The sequence below is a fragment of the Macrotis lagotis genome, chromosome 2 (genome assembly GCF_037893015.1).
Source record: "Macrotis lagotis isolate mMagLag1 chromosome 2, bilby.v1.9.chrom.fasta, whole genome shotgun sequence".
NCBI lineage: Eukaryota > Metazoa > Chordata > Mammalia > Peramelemorphia > Peramelidae > Macrotis > Macrotis lagotis.
In genome coordinates this window covers 279,585,790-279,605,936 of record NC_133659.1, presented here as the reverse complement: position 1 = coordinate 279,605,936, position 20,147 = coordinate 279,585,790, and the positions used below count along the sequence as shown (strand labels likewise).

Sequence of the window (20,147 nt, the reverse complement as noted above, 5' to 3'; positions counted from 1 at the left end):
AATGTGTGTTTATAATGACCCATTGAAATAGTAATATTCTTGCAAATGAAATGACATGTAGATTTGTTTATTTTGGTACATGTCAGCTATTATAACTTAAGCAAGTAAAGCAGATGTGTTTGTTTCATTACCAAGATTCTCCTCGAATTCTCCAAGATCTTCTAATTTGCTTGCTTTGTGTTATCTTGTGAAACTTTTAAAACTTAATAAAAGAAGGCACAGATAAAGTATAACCTCAGTTGAAAATAATGATGCTCTGTTCTTGGTTTGTTATTAGAGCTCATTGAGCACAGGTTGAATGACCATTTTATAAGAATTTTTTTAGTTGAGGATTATAATGTAGATGAGTAGGATTAGATAACCATTGATGTCTGTCTCTCAAATTTTATGATCCTATGGAAAATCTCAGTGTTATGGGGATGATTGTCCCTAGTAGATTAACACTTCAAAAGGAGATAGAGGGAGAAAATAATTTTCTTTCCCACAGGTTTCCCCTCAAGTTACTTGTCAGAAATTAGTTCTTCTACCTAGGAACTTTGATAGTATTCTGCCTTTATATTTATTGTCCTAGTTTGTATTGTAGTTACTTATAGGATTTTAGGATTTATATATATGAACTTTTCTCTCGCATTGCAGCATGACAGCTTGGTGGTGGCCTGGATTTGTATCCCATTCCTGCTGTTTACCAGCTCTGTGGTTTGGGGCAAATCTCCAAGTGTCAGTTTTGCCCTATTGTAAATGGATTTATCATTACTTGTAGGACCTACCTAACTCACAGATTTGTTATAAACAGCAAATTATTAGATATATCTAAAGTGATATATCCATGACATCCCTTATTAAGATTGCCCTTAAGCTGCTTATGAGTAGAGACCATATCTGACTTTCCTTTGTTTCTCTTGGCACAGTATCTTGGACAGTTGGCACTTAGTAGATGTTTGTTCAAAATGACTCTTAAAGTTGGTAGTACAAAAAGTCTTAATTAAGTCAATGATAAGATTCCTTCACTCCACCTAACCCTTGTGATTCTTGCTAAGAATATTTTTAAGAGCCAAAAAGTAGTAGGAAATTCCTTTGAGTTTTTTCTAACTTTGAATTCTTAGCTGTCCAATAATTGGCAATAGAAAATGTTTTCCAAGTTTTTACAAAAAGAGACTAAAAGCATGAATAAAAATGAAATTGTGAAAAATCTATAGAAATAATTAACCCATGCTTTCAGATGCTCTGAAATAATATGAATTTAGATTGTACTTACTTGATTCATGAGTTATTGTGAACACAGAATTCGTTATTTAGTCTCCAAGCTTAGGTAGGTTGGTTGTTTAAGGTATATGCTCAATAGACTTCCAGGTTCATACTTGGTATTTCCATTATGGTGGAACTCAACAAAAGTTTACTTGTAATTGAAGTAAACAAGAGATATCCTTCTTAGCTCCTTCTGTTTATAAATGATACTGTTCTGATTACATAAATCCTATTAATATTATAGGATCTTACCAATGAATAAATGAATGAATGAATGAAAAAGTAGTTTATTAAGTTCTCATTTTGCATGAAAAATGGTGCTAAGTACTGAGGATACAAATACAAATCAAAGAATCCTGCCATAGAAGAGCCACATAGTATTAGGGATGGGAGAGGTAATACTTAAAGGGGAATAATGATTAGGAAGGGATATTTGGGTTTGGAAAGTTACAGCGATGGTAAATGCAGCCATAGGGAAATAGACATAAGTTTTCCAAAAATAATGAAACCAGTGATTATTTAAAAGAAATTGGTGTAATTATTTATAGTTGGAAAAATAAATGGTTGGCAATATACTTATTATTCAAAGAATGACATATGTTTGAACCAATCTATTATATTATTATATTTGAGAGAGTCATGGTACTTTGGCAGTTGAAATGAAAGGGATCTCCAGTACATTATCTCCTAGGTGTGTTTTCTATTTCTCTTTCAATACAGTTCAGGGCCTCTCCAAATGTCTGCTAAGAATTCATATGTGGTTCAGTACCCAGAGAAATAGCAAATGTAATTCTCTTTTCTTGACTCAGGGAGGAGAATAAAGTTGCAAGAGCCTTTGTCTCTTTATCTTTAAAAAGGAAAAAGTTTGAAGTAGACAATCAAAACTCATATTTTCTTTAATGCTTTGCAGATATGATCTTATTCAATTCTCACTGTACAAAATAGGGAGATGCTGCTGATCAATACTTTTTGCCACAATGATGGAGATCTAGAAAGATGTCTAAATTGAAGAGGGATTCCCTATAGATGGTGGGGTTCTTCATACACTTCTATTTGCAGAAGACATTGTGCTAATCGCATCTAGACATAGAACCCCTGGAAGAAATTCATAAGAATTCAGAAGAGTTTGACTTGACCAAATGTCTCTTGCCCACGTTATAAAACGTGTTTGGATCACCAACTTGTTGAGTCTGTTCATTAGTATATATGTCTGGGATAGGTATTGCTGGTGAACAGTGGTTCAGAGTTAAGCAGAAGAAAAGCAGATTGTATTGTTTTTAGGAAATTATAGCATTTTTTTAGGTTTTTGCAAGGCAAATGGAATTATAAATGGCTTGCCCAAGGTCACACAACTAGGTAATTATTAAGTTTCTGAGGCGGGATTTGAACTCAGGTACTCCTAACTTCAGGGCCAGTGCTCTATCCACTGCACCACCTAGCCGCCCCACAAAATTATAACATTTTAAAAAAAATGACCCGAGCATCTTCCCTAACAACACCAGTTCAAAACAAAAACCTGTATTTTAATGCCAACATTTGATCTATGTTGCTGTATGGTCATGAGACATTGTATATCGTGGTCTCAACAGATTTCAAAATAAGGTGACCATGGCAAGCCTGCAAATTATAATCAATGAAGAACATCAGAGAAAAGGCTGGAATAATATCACTTGATTGATGAGAATGAGTAATGATAGGTAATTAGTCTGTAATGCTCCATTGATAGCAAAGGCCTCTATCATGTCACATGGTTCCCTTGTAGTAAGCATGGGGAGGACATGGGTCAAGAGTCCCACAGGATCAACTGGTGTGGTTGAGTTGCAGTTGACATTGCTGGAGGGAACAACCAAGTAAATAATTAATTTATTTGAATTTTGAGAATTAAAATCTTCATAGAAATAGTGAATTAAGTAGTGCCAATATTATTACCCTAATATTGCAGGTGAGGAAAACAAGATTCAGAGTAGTTATGGGACTTGCATTCATAAAGCTAGTGAGTGTTGTAGTGACTGAAACAAAATCTTCTGATTCAGCATCTAATGTTCTTTCTATAATTTTTAAAGAACTAGTCCTTCTTAGCCCTAGGGGAAAAATTAACTTGTGAATGATATAGAGAATAAATATTCTAGAATATCAGTGAATCAAAATGGCAAGAACAAAGGCATGGAGGTGGGAAATTACAAGGCATTTCAGGGAAAAATAAGTTGACCAGTTAGGCAAGAGAAGAGGGACAATGATCTCTAACATCCTGCCAATTCTCATTTTATCATCCTTTGATCCTTTGTAGTGATAAAGTTATTCGATGCTTTTTGTTCCATGATGGAAAGGTCCATGTTTTACCTTATTTTTATATCTCATCACATATTTATAGAATTGAATTAGAGGTAGGGACCGTGAGGGGGGGATACAGATATAGGCGAACTCTAGAATAAGGAGATGAAACTTTATTATGGGGACAATGTGGAGTTAGTGACAATTTTTACACTGTAGGGATAAAGTATAGAAAACAAGCAGTCTCAATTCTAAAGGACTTTTGATGAAAAATACTATCCACATCCAGAGAAGGAACTATGTAGTCTGAATGCAGAACTATTTTCAATTTAAAAAATTTGTTTTATGTTTTATGACTTTTTTCCCCTCTTATGTTTTTTTCCCTTTTTGTTATGATGCTTTTTTTCACAACATGAGTAATATGGGAATATGTTTAGCATAGTTATACGTGGATAAACCTATATTATCAGGGAGGGAAGGGTGGGAAGGGTAGGTATCACCAGCGATAGTTCTGGTATGTGTCTAAACATTTGATGAGAGTCAATAGAGATGTACACATAAGGTCATGATACAAACTTTATTCTTTGATACTCAGACTTTTATAACAAAATTTATCTCAGATATGACAGGTTAGATGAGACCCTGCTGCATCACTACCTGGATAGAATCCATAATTTTTATCCTTTGAAGTCCATAGACTTCCTTATCAGAAAGTTTTCCTACACACCTCTAGCTCCACAGATGTTTAGGTCAGGGTTCACTGATGAGCCAACAAATCCATTTAATGAGCAAGAATACATTCATATCTCTGGTGACCTTGGCCACCAGAGATATGTGTATATCAGTCTCAGGAGCTGGTCCTTAACAGGTGGGAAGGAGAAAAACGTGAAACTTGAAACCTTAAGAAAACGTGATTGTTGAAAACAATCTTTGCGTGTAGTTGGCAAAATAAGTAAATTAATTTAAAAAAAAGAACAAATGGCCTCTCAGGAAGTTTTATATTTTCCAGCATAGAAGATGAATTATTATGTAAAGGTAGATATAGAATTATAGAATCTTTCCTTCTCAAAAGAGGACCAATGACATCGAAAAGGTGATCGATTTAAATGAGGCTGAGCTGAGCTAAGTTGTCAGCCCCATTCTCTCCTCCAGAGCCAGCGGCAAGACATAGGTCAAGACTACTGCTAACAGTCCAGGGTACAATGCAACAAAAGACCTTGATCTTTTCAGGCTAAGATCTTTCCCAGGTCTCAGTTTGTTTGGGGCAGCACCCATTCAGTAGCAACTAAGTAAGAAGTGAGGTAAAAGATGGCATAGTTTGTTTGCCTTTACAAAAGAATCCATCAGATTGGGGAAGACCTTCAGAGTTTCTGGCCAGAAAAGAAATAATTGTTAGTCATCAAAACTAAAACAATGAGCAAGTGAGACTTGGGCTGAGGCCTATTAAAGTAACAACAACAACAACAATAGCAATAATAATAGACTGGTGGAAGTAGATTGTTATATTAACAAGGTGGGATGTGAATTGAATTAGACTAAGATTGTGGCAGTGGAAACAGAACGGATAATTTATATCCAGTGAATATAAACTGTCCTAATAAGCAGAGTGAACTTGCTAGATTTTGTTTTGGTTTTCCCTGCTCTGGGAATCTTAATTGCTCTACTTTTAAGTCATCATTTAGAGCCTAGTGGATGATTTCCAGATTGGGAAGAGAAATTCTGTACCAGAGTTGAGCTGGCCCCACCCTTCATACTTTCATCATTCATTCATTTGTCCATTTAACTCTGATCTGACCTTATCCTTTTAACTGGGCAGATGGGATTGTTTGAAAAACAGATGCCATAGAATTTTCCTTCTATTTTCCAACTGATTAGCTTAAATTCTACTCACTCATTTGATGAATGCTTATTATATATCTATGCAACTTTCTATGCATATCACTCTTAAAGGTGTTATCCAATAATTTTGTGTGTGTGTGTGTTTGAGAGACAGACAGACACAGAAGATAGAAAGACAAAGACTGCCAAAGATTGACACCTGATAAAAGATTCTAATAAATTCAAGATGGTTGTTTCAAATTTTTGTTAAGAATAACAAGTCACCAGATATAACTCATCTGCTGTTTTAAGGCTCCATTTTAAATAAAATAAAAATTATATGTATTTTTAAAAAGTCTATTCTTTTGTTATGCTAGTTTTTAATGTTTCTGTGAAGGAGGCAAAGAACAAGGGGTGAGTTTAATTAGAAACATAGCATTTTCCTTGTTAACTTAAACCCTGTTGCTATATTATCTATTTAAAAGACAAGAAGAGCTAGGTGGCATAGTGAATAGAGAACTGATCTTATAGTTAGGAGGACAGAAGTTTGAATCCTGCCTCAGATATTTACTAGTTGTGTGACCTTGGGAAAGTCACTTAACCCTGTTTGCTTCGCATCCAGAGCCATCTTCAGTCATCCTGATTAAAATCTGAATACTGGATCCAAATGGCTCTGGAGGAGCCCCCTCTCTCAAATCCAATTCATGTGTTTATTATGGTATCACTTCTGACATCATGGTCTTCTTCAGGAATGAAGGACAAAAAATATTATATCATTATTATTATTTAAAAGACAAGAAGAAATAGCCACTGTTATTTGTGAATAACTACTCAGGAATCCTACAGATTAGATAAGAAAAAAGAATGTCAAATTTGAAGCTTTATTTTCATGACATTTTAAAAGTTAGGAATTTCCAGAGGTCTGTTATAATACTTCCTTCTTATTGGAGTTTTCTCCCAAAGAATAGCTGTTGACAGAACATCATTTATTTATTTTTTAAATCAAGAGGATTTTTTAAATTAACAAAAATCTCTTTTCTTTCTCTTTCTCAACTCTTCCCTACCTTCATTGGAGGGAAAAAAAGAAAAGCAAAAGTCTTATAGTAGATACTCATAATCAAGCAAAACATACCCACATTGGCCATGTCTAAAAAATATGTATGCCAACAAAGCATATTTTAGATCAATGAAATAGAATTTTGGTTTCCTGGGAAGTTAAATTGTGAACACTGTAGCTGAATAGGCAGAAAGCTCTGCCTTCATCAGCCATTCTATCCTGACTACATTATAATTCAAGGACCATAAATGACCATGAGGAATAATCTTCTAAATCTGAGTCATAAACAGATCTTAAGGGTATCACTCCTTAAGTTGAGGACTGTTGTGTGGTTTGTATGGGTGGTTTTTTAAAAGTTCTTTGCTGTTGCCTCACCGTAATGAGAAGAGTTTTGCTGGCTACTTGAAAGTGATGTCAGTAGAATATGAGTTCTATTTTGTCCTACTAAGATGGAAATTCTTCAAGGAGGAGCCATTGATGAGATGTATGCCTGTCATCTTAGGGCCTAATTAACTAATTTGGATAATACTCATCATAATACTAGATTGGTTATATAACCTTGAAATTTTCAGCCACAAGTCATGATTTTGTTAAGTTTCTCTTTACAACCTTTACTCAACTCATAGAGGTGTTGTGATAGATGTTAGTGGAATAAGTATCCTTGTTGATGAATTCATAGATCTTTGAAGTATTTTCAAATATAAGCAAAAGATTAATATTTTGAAATTGTACCATAAAGCAATAATACCTTATCAATATAGACTTCTTTTTTGAAGTTTTAAAATTTATTTTATTTTTAATTTATGAAATAAAACAGAAAACAGGAATTTCTATAACAGTATAGTAAAAAAGATGATTGCTTATGAGACTAAATCTTCTATGTTCAACTTGCTTATTCTTTTAAATATGCAATGAAATTGTTATATAAATTGCTTTTTTTCTTCTCCCCTTCCCACCCTAGAGATATCATCAGATATATGTGTGTGTGTGTATGTATATGTAAAATTTCTTTTTACATACTTTTATTTATCACTTCTTTCTCTGGATACAGATAGCATCTTTCTTCATTTGTCCTTTATAGTTAATTCACTTATTTATAATAGTCAAAAATAGCTTATTCACTCAAAAGACTATTCTAAATGAATAAAATATAAGTTCTAATATTAAAACTATGCTTAGCTAATAATTCTGCTGGGGGGATGGGAAATCAGTGTGGTCTTATGAATTTGAATAGTCTGTGAGCCAGCAGTCACCTTACTCTCATGTATGATATTGTTAAGTCAACAGGTATTTGTTAGGTGCTTCCCATGTGTCAGATACTGTACTAAATTCTGGGAATACAAATTTAAACAGAAAGATAGTCCCTTCCCTCTAGGAGCTTGCCTTCTAATAGGGAATAAAAGAAAATTAAAAGAGGGGAGAGAAAGGAAGGTATCCAAATTGCCAAATTGGTTGTGCATGGTCCCATGCATGGCAGAGAAAGTGCCAGAAAGTCAGGAGAGGAGCTGGAGAAGAATGAAGTCATGACTGGCTTGGGCATTTTCCTTAAAATGGTAGTTCTGGAAGGAGCCACTCAATCAGAGGAAGATGCCATGTCCCATTGTAAGAAGACCAGCAATGAAGTGAACTTCCAAAGAGAAGAGGCTTCTGTGACCATTTCTGTGGTAGACAAAGTGCAAAGTGAGGATACTAAACATAATAATTTAGAGCTTTCATTTCTGGGCATTATTTGAGAGAACAGAGATATGTAACACATTCCCACCGGAAGCATACCTAGCCAGATCTTTTCTGACATGCAATGGAATGATTTTTCCAAGCAGACTATGAATAATGGGAAACCACATTCTTTCTGTGAGACTGGAGCTTATTGATTTAAATGTAAACATAAACTGTCTTTCTTCAATGAGATGTTTAAAACTAAGAACTGAGCTCTATGGATGTGAGGGGTCCCATGGCACTTTTCTAAATAGTGTGGGTTTTGACCAGATATTCTTGGCCTGAGTTTTCTCTTTCCAAGCCTGAGGATCAGTTGGCCATGTGCCTTCTACCACACAGAAGTAGGTAGTGATGCCAATGATGGTAGAAAGGATGTTGTCTCGGACAACCTGGGACCTGACTAAGACTTTAGCTCAAAAAAGTCCAAGGTTTCCTACTATATCCAGTATTATCTCTAGTCATCTTGGTCCATATCTGCCATGGAACTCGACTGTGTAGGAGAGAGTGAGGCTGGTGATTTTATAAGGCCCCCCTTCACTTAAATCCAATTCACTTGCAGTCATGGAACCCTTTCTGATGGTCATTAGTCTTCTTGGAGATAGGACAACTAGCAGCAACTTGATATATTCCTTTGATCTACTTTATTTTTCTATAACTGATTTGAGTGTACTTTGACCACTATTTATAATGCTACATTTCTTTGAATCCTTAGGAAAGACCAGAACCTTTTATCTCCAGTGAACTGCTGGTATTTGCTGCTGAACCAAGTAAGAAGAGAAAGTAAAGACCATGCAACTTTAAGTGATATCTATCTGAACAACGTCATCATGCGCTTTATGCAAATAAGCGAAGATTCTACCAGAATGTTTAAAAAGGTAATACCATCATTTATGCCACATTGTGCTCCCCTGAACGGGTATTTTTAGTTGGATGCAGTTAGACTCATGCAATTTTATAGGGACAAACTCTTGGAGTGTTGTGCCTTTCTCCTTTGTAACATTTGTAGAAGCAGGGGTCTGATTTTAAATGAGAAAAAAACCTGGTGGGATGTTCTTGGTTAATTACAGCCCCTGCCAAATGGAGAGGACTGTCTACAGCTGGGAATATTCAGACTGGAGACAGAAAACTTTAGTTTCAAGCAAAAGTGAGGACTAAAGAGAGAATCACATCTGCAGCATTATCTACCTGAAAAATACCAGGGAAGACTTAGTCCTCTATACTTATGTCTTCTCCCTTCTGCTAGATAACTCTGTGTCACCAATACAAATTGGAAAAGAAGTCAGACTTTCAAAATTCTTAATGCACAACTGACTTCATTGTGTGAACATTTTCATTTTGAGCAATGAATAAGTTGGCTCTCTCCCCATGTACAAAGTGCAGCTCCTGCCTAGTAACAAAGCTGGCCTCTATTTTTGATGTTTACATGACCCAGAATTTTTTCCAGCTGTGTAGTGCCATGGTGGTGGGGCAGATGCTCATACCTACTATTCACTAATTAATCATAAAGTCTTAAAAAATGAAAAAAAACCTCACTGAATATTAATGACATATTTATAGTTTAAAGTTTTCAATCAACAAAAGCATAGTGTTAATAATAGACCAGCTGGAAATTTTCCTTCTGATATTTGGGGTGGCCATTTTAGCTTTGACTTCTGAACTAGAAATGGAATTTGATAAAAAAAAAAAAAACCTAATGATCTTTTTCTGTAATGGGGAAAATGCTGCTTGTCAAAAGGGAAAGGAGCAATGGAATCTAGAAAAAACTCCAAAGTGGAGAAAATAAGTACTTTTTATTTTGTTTTAAATCTTGAGCTTTTTAAAATGTCATCCTATAAGAGAAATTGAAGAGATATATTTATGTTCAAATAGCAATAATGACAACTAGCATTCATGTAGTACTTAAAGCTTTCCAAAGAACATTAAACATACCAACTTAGCTACCGTGATTTTATATCAAGCATATGATAGAAAACAGTCTTTAGAGTAGGGGTTCTTAATCTTTTCAGTATCACAGACCCCTTTGGCAGGCTGCCGAAGTCATGAACCCCTTCACAGAATAACATTTTGGAGTAACTGAAAGAAATGCTAAATTTCAGTTAGAGATTAATTAAGTCGATTTATTGAGTACTTACTATGTGTTAAGTACTGGAGTTACAAAAAGAAGAAAAAAAAAGGAGTCTCTGCAGATTAGTGAAATGAAGATGCATTTTTCCCCTCAATCCAACTTCATGAGCTCCATGAAATCTATCTACTTACCCCATTGGGTCCATGAATTGCAGGTTAAGAACACCTGCTTTAGAGTAAGAAGAATACATCTTAAATACTCTACTGCACAATGTTTGTTGCTAACCAGGTAAATCTCATACCCATGGGTGCTACAAGGATATAGTTGAAGTAATAACAGCCAAAATTTATGTAATATTTAAGGTTTACAAAATACTTTAGACACATTATCTCTTTTCTCTCTAGTAACCCTGTGAGGAAAATATTACAGGTTTAATTATATCCTTATTTTACAAATGGAAAAATCTTGAGAGTCAAAGAGATTCTATGAGTTTCCTGGGGGCTTAAAGCTAGTAAGTATCCAAAAGCAGAATTCCTAACTGTATCCACTACATTAGAATGACTCACTTTTCATAATTTTCTGCCCTTTATCATATTAGCCACCTGTCTGATCTTTGTTTATTCAAAAAATTTTAATACATTTCCTAGGATTAAGGATCTCCATATTTAACTGTTGGTGTTTATTACTATGGATTTGAAGACTTTAACTTGTTGGAGGAATGTGTTGCATGGAATCCCTTATGCTTTAATTTCAAATGTATTTTGTTGTTGATAAAAAAAAAAATTTTGAACGGGATGGTACGATGTGACCAGCTCCATAAGTGTAACTTCCTATACCACAAGGACAATCTTAGAGACACTATGAAGTGTTTTTCTGGATCCTAATATTCTGTATGATTTAGGCATTCTCCTGAACCACCTGTTTATTTATTTTATACACCACTCACCTCCTCAAAAGGAAATGAAGTTAACTTAATTATAAATTGCTCTTAGTGAAGACTTGCTGGTTCTTTGAATAGAAAGCCATAATTATGTGGTCACAAACTTTTTATAGAATGATCTCTAGGATTTTGGTGGAGATTGATGATAAACTTGTGGCTTATAGAATCTACATTTTTCTCTCCTTTTTAAAAAATCAGATTTTTGCCTGTCCCTTATTCTGATATTTCTTTTTTCTTCATAATATTTTTTTCAAGCTGCCAGTGGTTTCATGATCTTATCTACCAAGCTTTTTCAATACAAAGAATATATTTCATATGAGTCTGGAAACATGAAACTACTTAGTGTTCTTTATCTCCTTACTTATATTGGTTTACAATTCCATTTTAATATTGTTTTATCACTTGTGACTTGAAAATTTCCCTGATGAAAAAGATGGAAACAAAATGTTCTTTTTGTTCTTTGTCATTTGAATTCTTGAAGCAATGGCTCTGTCTTTTCCTTGTATTTATTTTTGCTCTAAATATGGCTGAAAAAACATTCCACCCTTTTTTTTGTCATTAGCATTCATCACAAACCTTGTGTTATTCTGGATTTTAACCTTCCTTAAGCTCTTCTTATAAGTGACTGCTATTATTTCTTATTTATCTGCTTCTTTCTTATACATCTGTTTAAATTATCTCGTCAGAGAGCTCTTTATTCAGCCACATTGATTTCTTAAACTCCCTCTTTTTCTTTATCCAAATCTTTCATAGTTGTATAATCAGAATTCTATTTTTGAGAATGCTACTTCGGGCTTGAGTTGAATTCCCTTTGATAGTTTCTAACCATGGATGATATTTATTCATTATTTGATTAGCATTTATGGCTTCCATTCCCTGAAAGTATTTGAGATGGCTTATAAGTGAAACATAATAGCCTCCTAATTAGTCTCTCTACCTCAAGTCCCTTCCCCATTACAGCTAGAAAAGTGATTTTCCTAACGCATAGGTACAACCATGTTACACATACCACCACCCCATTCCCATATAAACTTAATTGAACTTGATTATCAGATCTAGTATAAACGCTTCTTTTGGGCATTTAAAGTTCTTCAAAACCAAATAGATGACATGGTAGATGGAGTGCCTAGCCTAGAGTCAGGAGAGGCTGAGTTCAAATCTGTGACCCTAGGTACATCACTTAACAAATTCCTGGAGAAGGAAATGTGCTAGGCACTATACTAAGAGCTGGAGTCACAAAAAAAGAGGCAAGATATTGATTAATTCACAGAGAAATTGTATTTTTCTGTTACTGTATGTCAACCAGAAATTTACCATTGTGGATCCTTTTGTAAGGGGCAGTGAATAAAATAGAGCATAGGTATTTAAGATGGTTATTAAAGATGGTATGATCCTGCAAAAATGAGTTATCTTCCTACTAACATTTTATGAAATAAGAGAGGATGACATGAAATCATAATTCAGGGAAGGCATTTCTATGGAGAGCTGAGATAATAGGGCCCAGCAACTTGGCTTATTAATGACCTAACTTCATAGACAGTTGGACCTTGGAGATTGTAAATGAATAGGTAAAGAGTTAATATGCCTATTAGACTGTCTCTCTCATTGATCAGATATGTTTAAAAAGTCTTTGGCAACTGTTGGAAAACAGCATGGATTGATTGAGCTATCTGACAAATGTTCTAATCTTGCTTGGGCAGAGAATGTTGTTATTATTTTGGGAAAGCTTAAGAAACTAACTTTGTATTCCTGCTCAGGAAGAAGGGCAAGCAAATTCAATCCAGTTAGTGGACATATTAGATTTTTGAAGAAAGACTCTATTTTCCTCTGAAAAAAAACTGTAAAATTTCTTGTTGAGGGGCAGCTAGATGGCACAATGGATAGAGCATTAGCCCTGAAGTCAGGGGGACCTGAGTTCAAATTCAACCTCAGACACTTAATAATTACCTAGCTGTGTGACTTTGCACAAATCACTGAACCCCATCACCTTGCAAAAAGCAAAAAGTGATCATGCTACCACCATCACCATCCTCACTACCATCATCAGAAATCTTCAGTAGAACTTTGGCAGAAGGCTGATTTAAACCTGAAAAAAATTTAGAGACAGCATCAGTTATTAATTCTATCCTCCATATGAAATGCAATTCTTGTTTTTAATAAGGATTGCATCTGGAAGGATTACCATTCTTCATTCAGTAAATATTCAAATGAGAACCACCTCCAGGGATCCTGGTCTTTATCTTGTCATTGGACCAAGATGATACCAGAGGAAAAAAGTGAAGCTGGCGACTTTGCCCTCCCTCACTTAAATCCAATTCACTTGCCTGTCATGGCATCACCTCCCTGATATCATAGTTCTCTTAAAGAATGAAGGATAAACAATAAATGTTCATTCATTTACTATGTCAAAGGTCCTAGGGAGAATACAGAGAAGAATGAGACAAGGTGTTTTCTTTAAGGGAGCTTAGTAATCTAATAGAGAAGATAGGACATGAATATAAACAAGATTAAATATTACAAGCATCTTTGAAAGTTGAAAGCATCATATAAATGTTAAGTATTATTATCATATCTAAATATAATTATAGTTATAGTAACTTATAGTTATTTGTGTGTATGTCTTATCTCTCCAACTAAATTACAAAGCTATTCCAGGAATAAAATACAATATAGAGAGGAGAATCAGCTTGGTGAAGTATATCCAGAGTTGAGCTTGAAGTCAGAAAGACAAGGATTCAAATGCTACTTCATTTGCTTGTTTGCTGTGTGTACTTGGGTGAGTCCTGTACCTTTCTAGCCTCCATTACTTTATGTGTAAAATGAGGGAGTTGGACTCATTGGCCTTTAAGATTCCTTAGTTCTTGACATCTATGAAACAATGACATGGGTTCTAGTCTTGCTCCAGACACAGATTGCTTCTATGACATTGCTCTGGAGACTTGAGGAAACTTGCCCTAGACTCTAAGGTACAGAGAAGGGGCTGAACTGCACTGGTAAAAAGAAGCTCTGCAATAGAAAGTCTTTTCACAAGCAAAGTCATAAATCTTGTCCTGACTGTATGCTATTGTCTGAAGAATAGCCTCACTAGTGATGGATATAGTATTTGATAGTATATAGATTTTGTTTGTAATATAAATCTGTGTCATATATGAATGAATGAATGGAAAACATTTAATTGCTTATTATGTGCCAGATTGAGAGTTACCCCAAAGTAAAAATAAAAACGATAGTCCCTCTTTTCATGGAACTTACATTCTGCTTTCACATGATACCACAAATAAAGAAGTGGTAGGAAGGAGATTGTGTCACAGGGATGGTGAATGTTGTCAGAGCATTGATGTGTACTAAAAAGGATTGGTCATGAGGATTTGAATACTCTTCCCAGAACTAAATGGGAGCAGTGGGAAGGGTCTGTGAAAAAACAATATGACATGATGATAGCTAAGGAACAATATTGGATCTGGTTCAGGATAGTTATAGTTAATGCTTATCAGTAGCAGCTCAGGGTCCCAACGTGGTTCTAGAGGACCAGGTTAGAGCTGGAGATTGGTGTCTGGAGCATAGGAGCATGAGGAAGCAGAGCTGCATGTTCCATTTGGCTCGAGCAAGTTATGACAAAATCAGTATCCCAAGGACCTAAAACTATGAATGTCTCTCTGTGTGTGATTGGTTTGTTTGTATGTGTGTGGTATGTTACATATGTAATTTAATTTAATAAAAATATCATACTACAAATAAACTAATATTCTATATCTGAGATTCTCATATTGGTTTAGGAAAGTGCAAATTAACATCTCCATTGTATTTTTATTTATTTTGTTATACATTTCCTAATTAAATTTTAATCTGGGTATTCTGTATTCTGAAGGGTTTTTTTGGAAGGGGGGATGTATTTGACACCTCTGATGAACTATATGTAGGGATAGGCACTGAACTTGTGATTTTACTACTGTAGGAAACACCCTGTTGTAGAAACGTCATCCACCAATGTGGGGGTGACACCTTGTCCCACCCTAATAGCAAAAAATATAAAACAAATATGTCACAAAGATTGTAAATTATAACCACATTGAATTTGTACCAGCAATTCAGAATTAGTGAATAGTGATTATTAAAGACTTAAGTAACCAGATTAATAACAAATCACCAAAAAATATATAACTAGGTGAAAAACTTTTGACAAAATACTATACCCTTTTTAGCTTAAGAAAACAAAAACGTAAACACTAGGAATAAATGAAGGAATAAGATATGTTCTTTAAATGGCAAATGGTATATGTCTAAATCCAAAAATGAGCAGTTCTGTTCATTGAAATAAACAGGAATCCTTTCCAGACAAGTCAGGAGTAAAATAAGAGTGTCTTTGTTACTACTTCTGTAACAACTAGAAATACTGGCTATTGTCAGTAAGACGAGAAAAAAGTTGAGGAAATAAATATAGGTAAAGAATTAAGAAAATTATCACTTTTAGCAGATGATATGATGGTGGCTTAAAAAAACCCCAAAAAGTTTAATAAAATTTATTTTTGATTATTGAGATATTATACTAAATTCCTAAGTTAAAGATGCTGTAGTATTGACTTATACCTACTCACTTTCTCATCCCTTACTCCATATCCAGTCCTGTCATTTCTTTCTTCCTATCATCTCTGATGTATGTCCCCTTCTCTCTCTCTGCCACTTCTACCACTCTAGTGCAGGAGGTCTTCACACCTGGAGTATTGCAATAGTGTGGCTCTTTGGTGGCTCTTTCTGCTTGAGGTCTCTCCCCTTTCTATTCCATTCTCCACTCATATTGAACTTCTCAAAATAGAGGTCTGCCCATATCACCCCATTTTCACCTGTTGCTTCCTGGATCACATATTAAATCTTTAGTTTTTAATGTCCTTTATAAACTCGTGCAGTTCAAATCCAGCCTCCACTTCTTTCTACCTTTCCAGTCTTTTGGCACTTTATCCCCCTACTTTGCAATCTAGTCAAACTCACCTCCTTTGCTCATCCTTAACACAACACTTCATTTCCTGCCCAGAATTCACTTCCTCTTCATCTCTGCCTCCTAACTTTCCTCAAGTTTCAGCTGAGATCTTTTCTGCAAGAAGCTTTTTCTAGTCCTCCTTAATTTTAGTGCCTTCCTTCTGAGACTAGCCCCAGTTTGTCCTTTCTACATCTTGTTTGTACAGGGTTGTTAACAGTATCTTGATGACAGGAACTGTTTCTTCCCCCTCCCTTTAGCCCCATACTTTGTATGCATAATGCTGAGTAGAGTGTCTAGCTTATACTAGGCAATTAATAATTGTTAGTTGTATTCATGGTCACTTTCAAAGATCATCTACTATGGTACAGCAAGATTATGGTCATCTGTATTGGTGACCACAGTGGCAGGGTCATAAATTGATGGAATACTGTAACAGGTAAAACCATCATCTTCTAATTATTCTAAAATAAATAATAACTATAATAAAGATAGCTAATATTTTTGTGGTTAGCAAGGTACTCAGTGGAAAGAATGCAATAAGGAAAATTCATCTTTCAGAGTTCAAATCCAGCCTCAGACATTTAGTAAATGTGTGACCCTGGACAAGTGGTTTCCTTACTAACTGTGTGACCCCTGCCTCAGTTCTTCATCTGTAAAATGATCTGGAGAAGGAAATGGCAAACCACTCCAGTGTTCTGGCCAAGGAATCTCTCCTCAAATTGATGTCACAGACTCAGACATGACTGAAAAGACTAAACAACAAAGCAACAAAACCTTTATATAGACCCTTAAAATTTGTAAAGCCCCTAATGCATATTATCTTATTTGATCTTCACAATGACCCTAGGAGGTTGATGCTATAATTAACCCCATTTTGCAGATGAGGAAACTGAGTCTTAGAGAGGTTAAGTGACTTGCCTAAGGACAAAAAGAAGAGGAATCAGTCAGGTTTTCTGTGCAATTTTTCTTTCTGATGCCTTTTGAGAACTTAATTTGTGGGAGAGCTGGGCTTCTCTAGCATATTTCCTATTACTAGCTTAATAAGAAATCTTTATTTCAGCTTTTTTTTCATGGACAGATTTTATATTTAAATGATCAGTAAGGACACACTTACTCAGCACTTTGGGGCTTACAAACACTTAAAATAAATTATCTGACTTACTCCTCACAACAGTAATAATATTCCATAATTCAAGTTGTAGCTTCTATTCTATAATAGAGCTATATTATTGATATTCTATAATATACATATATTCAGTAAGAGAAGTATGAATGAAGTTCTGTGAGAACTTCTAGGAAGGAAAACCTTCTACTAGGCATGGTTTTGAAATTATCAGAAAAAAAAAATTCATGGAGGGAGTGGCATTTGAGCTGATTATTAAGTGATGGATGGGAATTGGAGGGATGGAGCTTGAATACATCCCCAGGGGAGGAAATGGTATCAAATGTACCAATTGTCTGCCCTATATCCAATCCTATTTGTGCATTGACTTATTTAAATTCATATTTGATTCTGGTTCTAGAATTTTTAAGCTTGCAGATCTGACCATCCTTTTCAGCTTCTAACATCAGCTTCTCTCTGTATTATTGGCACTCCATTAGTCATCAAGATAATTTATGTCTTCACTTATGATCTTTTTGGCCTTATCATTTGTTGCTCTGAGATAATAACTCAGGCAATTTTTCTTTTTCCTTGGCACCTGAACAAGTGCTTATCAATTTTTTTTCTGGATTGCCCAGGGAAAAGTCAACGTCCTGCTAGGTGTAGACTATGTTGAAGAATTCATCGTTGTCTCCTACCTACCCTGGACACCCTTGCCTCTGAATATTGGCATCAACCTTTGCAAGTTAAAGTATGGCATGGTAGTACTGAAAATACTTGTTGTGGGAGGCATGTTAAATCTGGGTTTGGATCCTTCTGCTACCATCTGTGGACTGTGTGAACATGGCCCGGTCATTCTAAGCTTCATTGAGAGTAAGCTTTAATATATTAACATCTCTGTACACCATGTGATATGATTGGTCCTTTTTGGAAACAAAAGAGGAACACCAACTATGCCTGCCTCTTGGATTGTTATTGCTATTGTTAGGAATAAATCAGATAATTAATGTAAAGTGTTTATAAGCCTTCAAATGCTATGTAAGTGTAAGCTTTTATTAGTGTCCTCATTGATCATTTAAGTATAAAATCTGTCCATGAAAAATAGCTGATATTAGGATTTCTTATTAAGATGGTATTAAGAAATATCCTAGAGAAGCCCAACTCTCCCACAAATAGCTAAAGTAAAGTTCTCAATGGGCACCAGAAAGAAAAATGATACAGAAAAATCATAGCCTGATTAATTCCTGTTTGTCCTTGGGCTGAACTTGGCAAACCAGTCCAACAACTACTTGAGGTGATTCCAAGTCAAAAGGTAAGATGTTCGATTAGTATAAAGAATGAAGCTTATTTCTATCAGCAGGAAAACATGTAGTATACAATTATTGCTGAGGAGCAGGAAAGGACCTCAGAGGTCCCCTAGTGTAATCTATGCAGGAATTTAGGATCTTAGATTTAATAACTGGAAAGGATCTAAAATCTCATCCATTTCAAAAAACCTTCATTTTACATATGAAGAAACTGAGGCTGAAAAAGAGGTAGTGACTTGCCTAAGGTCATGCAAATAGTTAAGTAGCAGAGACAGAACTTGAATCCATATTCTTTGATCACAAGTCTAGTGTGTTTTCCACTGAGCCTGGCTCTCCTCTGTCAATTATTAACACAAAGACATTTAACTTTTACTTGAGGAACTCTAGTGAAGAGGGCATCGGTATCCACTGGACAATAAGATTGTTCAGCCATTCTTCAGTCAAGTCCAACTCTCTATGTCCCCATTTGGAGTTTTCATGGCAAACATTCTGGAATGATTTATCATTTTTTGCCCATCTCATTTTACAGATGAGGAAACTGAGGCAAATAGGGTTAAGTGTCTTACCCAGAGCTGAGTATCATAGTTTCATCAAGTTTTTATCTAAGATTTGAGAAATAGAGATACTGAGAATGTTTTCTTGAGATCATTGGGACTGCATTTATCATGAAACCACACCTTTTTAGTCTTTTTAAGGGATAATATTTTGATATCAATATCAATAATAATGAAATTTCAGTACAGTTCTAGTTCTGCCTGGATACTGCAGTATCTGAGCAAATCATTTAATTTGGAGGGTTTTACTTTGCTCAACCATGAAATATTGATTAACCATACTCTGTTCCCATTCCAAAGGAATTACACCTCTAAAGTTAGCCAGGGTAAGGCATGTGAGACAAAAATTGCAGCCTAGATTTATGAAGTTTTAGAAAAATTCTGTTGTTATGAAATCTCCAAGGACTTTTTATAGTTTTATGTGCTTAACCAGAAATTTTAGAGCAAATTCTTAGTTGGGAAGAGCCCTGAAAACTACCAAGTCCAAAAAGTCAGTGGGAGAGATGTATAGTAAGGTAAAATAGCACAGCTAGGCATTAATAAAGCTTTGAGCTTCCATAATCCTTCTTATGTAAGGTATGGTGTGAGCAACAATGTCCCCAAGTCCATATTCATTGCTATCCCTAACAGCTGGGTCCATTGACTTCCATGGGATCTGTCATAATTCTAGTTTTGGTGTGTGTTTTTTGAAAAAGAGGTGTTTGGTGATTTTTTTTTTCCATTTGTTTTATTTTGGGGTTTTTTCCCTAGAAGGGCAGAAGTACCTGAACTTATACATTTCTTCTGATTTTTCACTTGTAGTATTGCCTTGGTAGTTGATTTTTCCATGACTTTTAAAAATGTATAGAAATTTTACCAAACCCAAAATATATGATACTCAAGCAGAGGGAAATAAAAGGGGGTAGGGAAGAAGGAAATGGAACAAGCCTTGTGAAGCATATGCATTCCAGTTTCTAATGCCCAATGCTTTATCCAAATATCTGGAATTATTATTTCCATTGTACATTTGAGGAAACTGATGCAAAGAGAAGTTAAGTAACTTTCCTTAGAGACATACAAGTAGTAAATATCTGAGGCTGGATTTAAACTGATGCCAG

General features: G+C 35.1%; 1 protein-coding gene across 3 annotated transcripts in view; it reads left to right on the top strand.

Moving 5' to 3' along the window:
* The window catches only part of SRGAP1 (SLIT-ROBO Rho GTPase activating protein 1), a 325,104-nt gene that overhangs the window by 136,495 nt on the left and 168,462 nt on the right, over nucleotides 1-20,147 (top strand). For all 3 annotated transcript variants that reach the window (XM_074226225.1, XM_074226224.1, XM_074226226.1), the window contains exon 3: nucleotides 8,820-8,982. In XM_074226225.1, coding sequence (XP_074082326.1) covers nucleotides 8,820-8,982 — 163 coding nt within the window. The remainder of the gene's footprint in view (nucleotides 1-8,819; nucleotides 8,983-20,147) is intronic.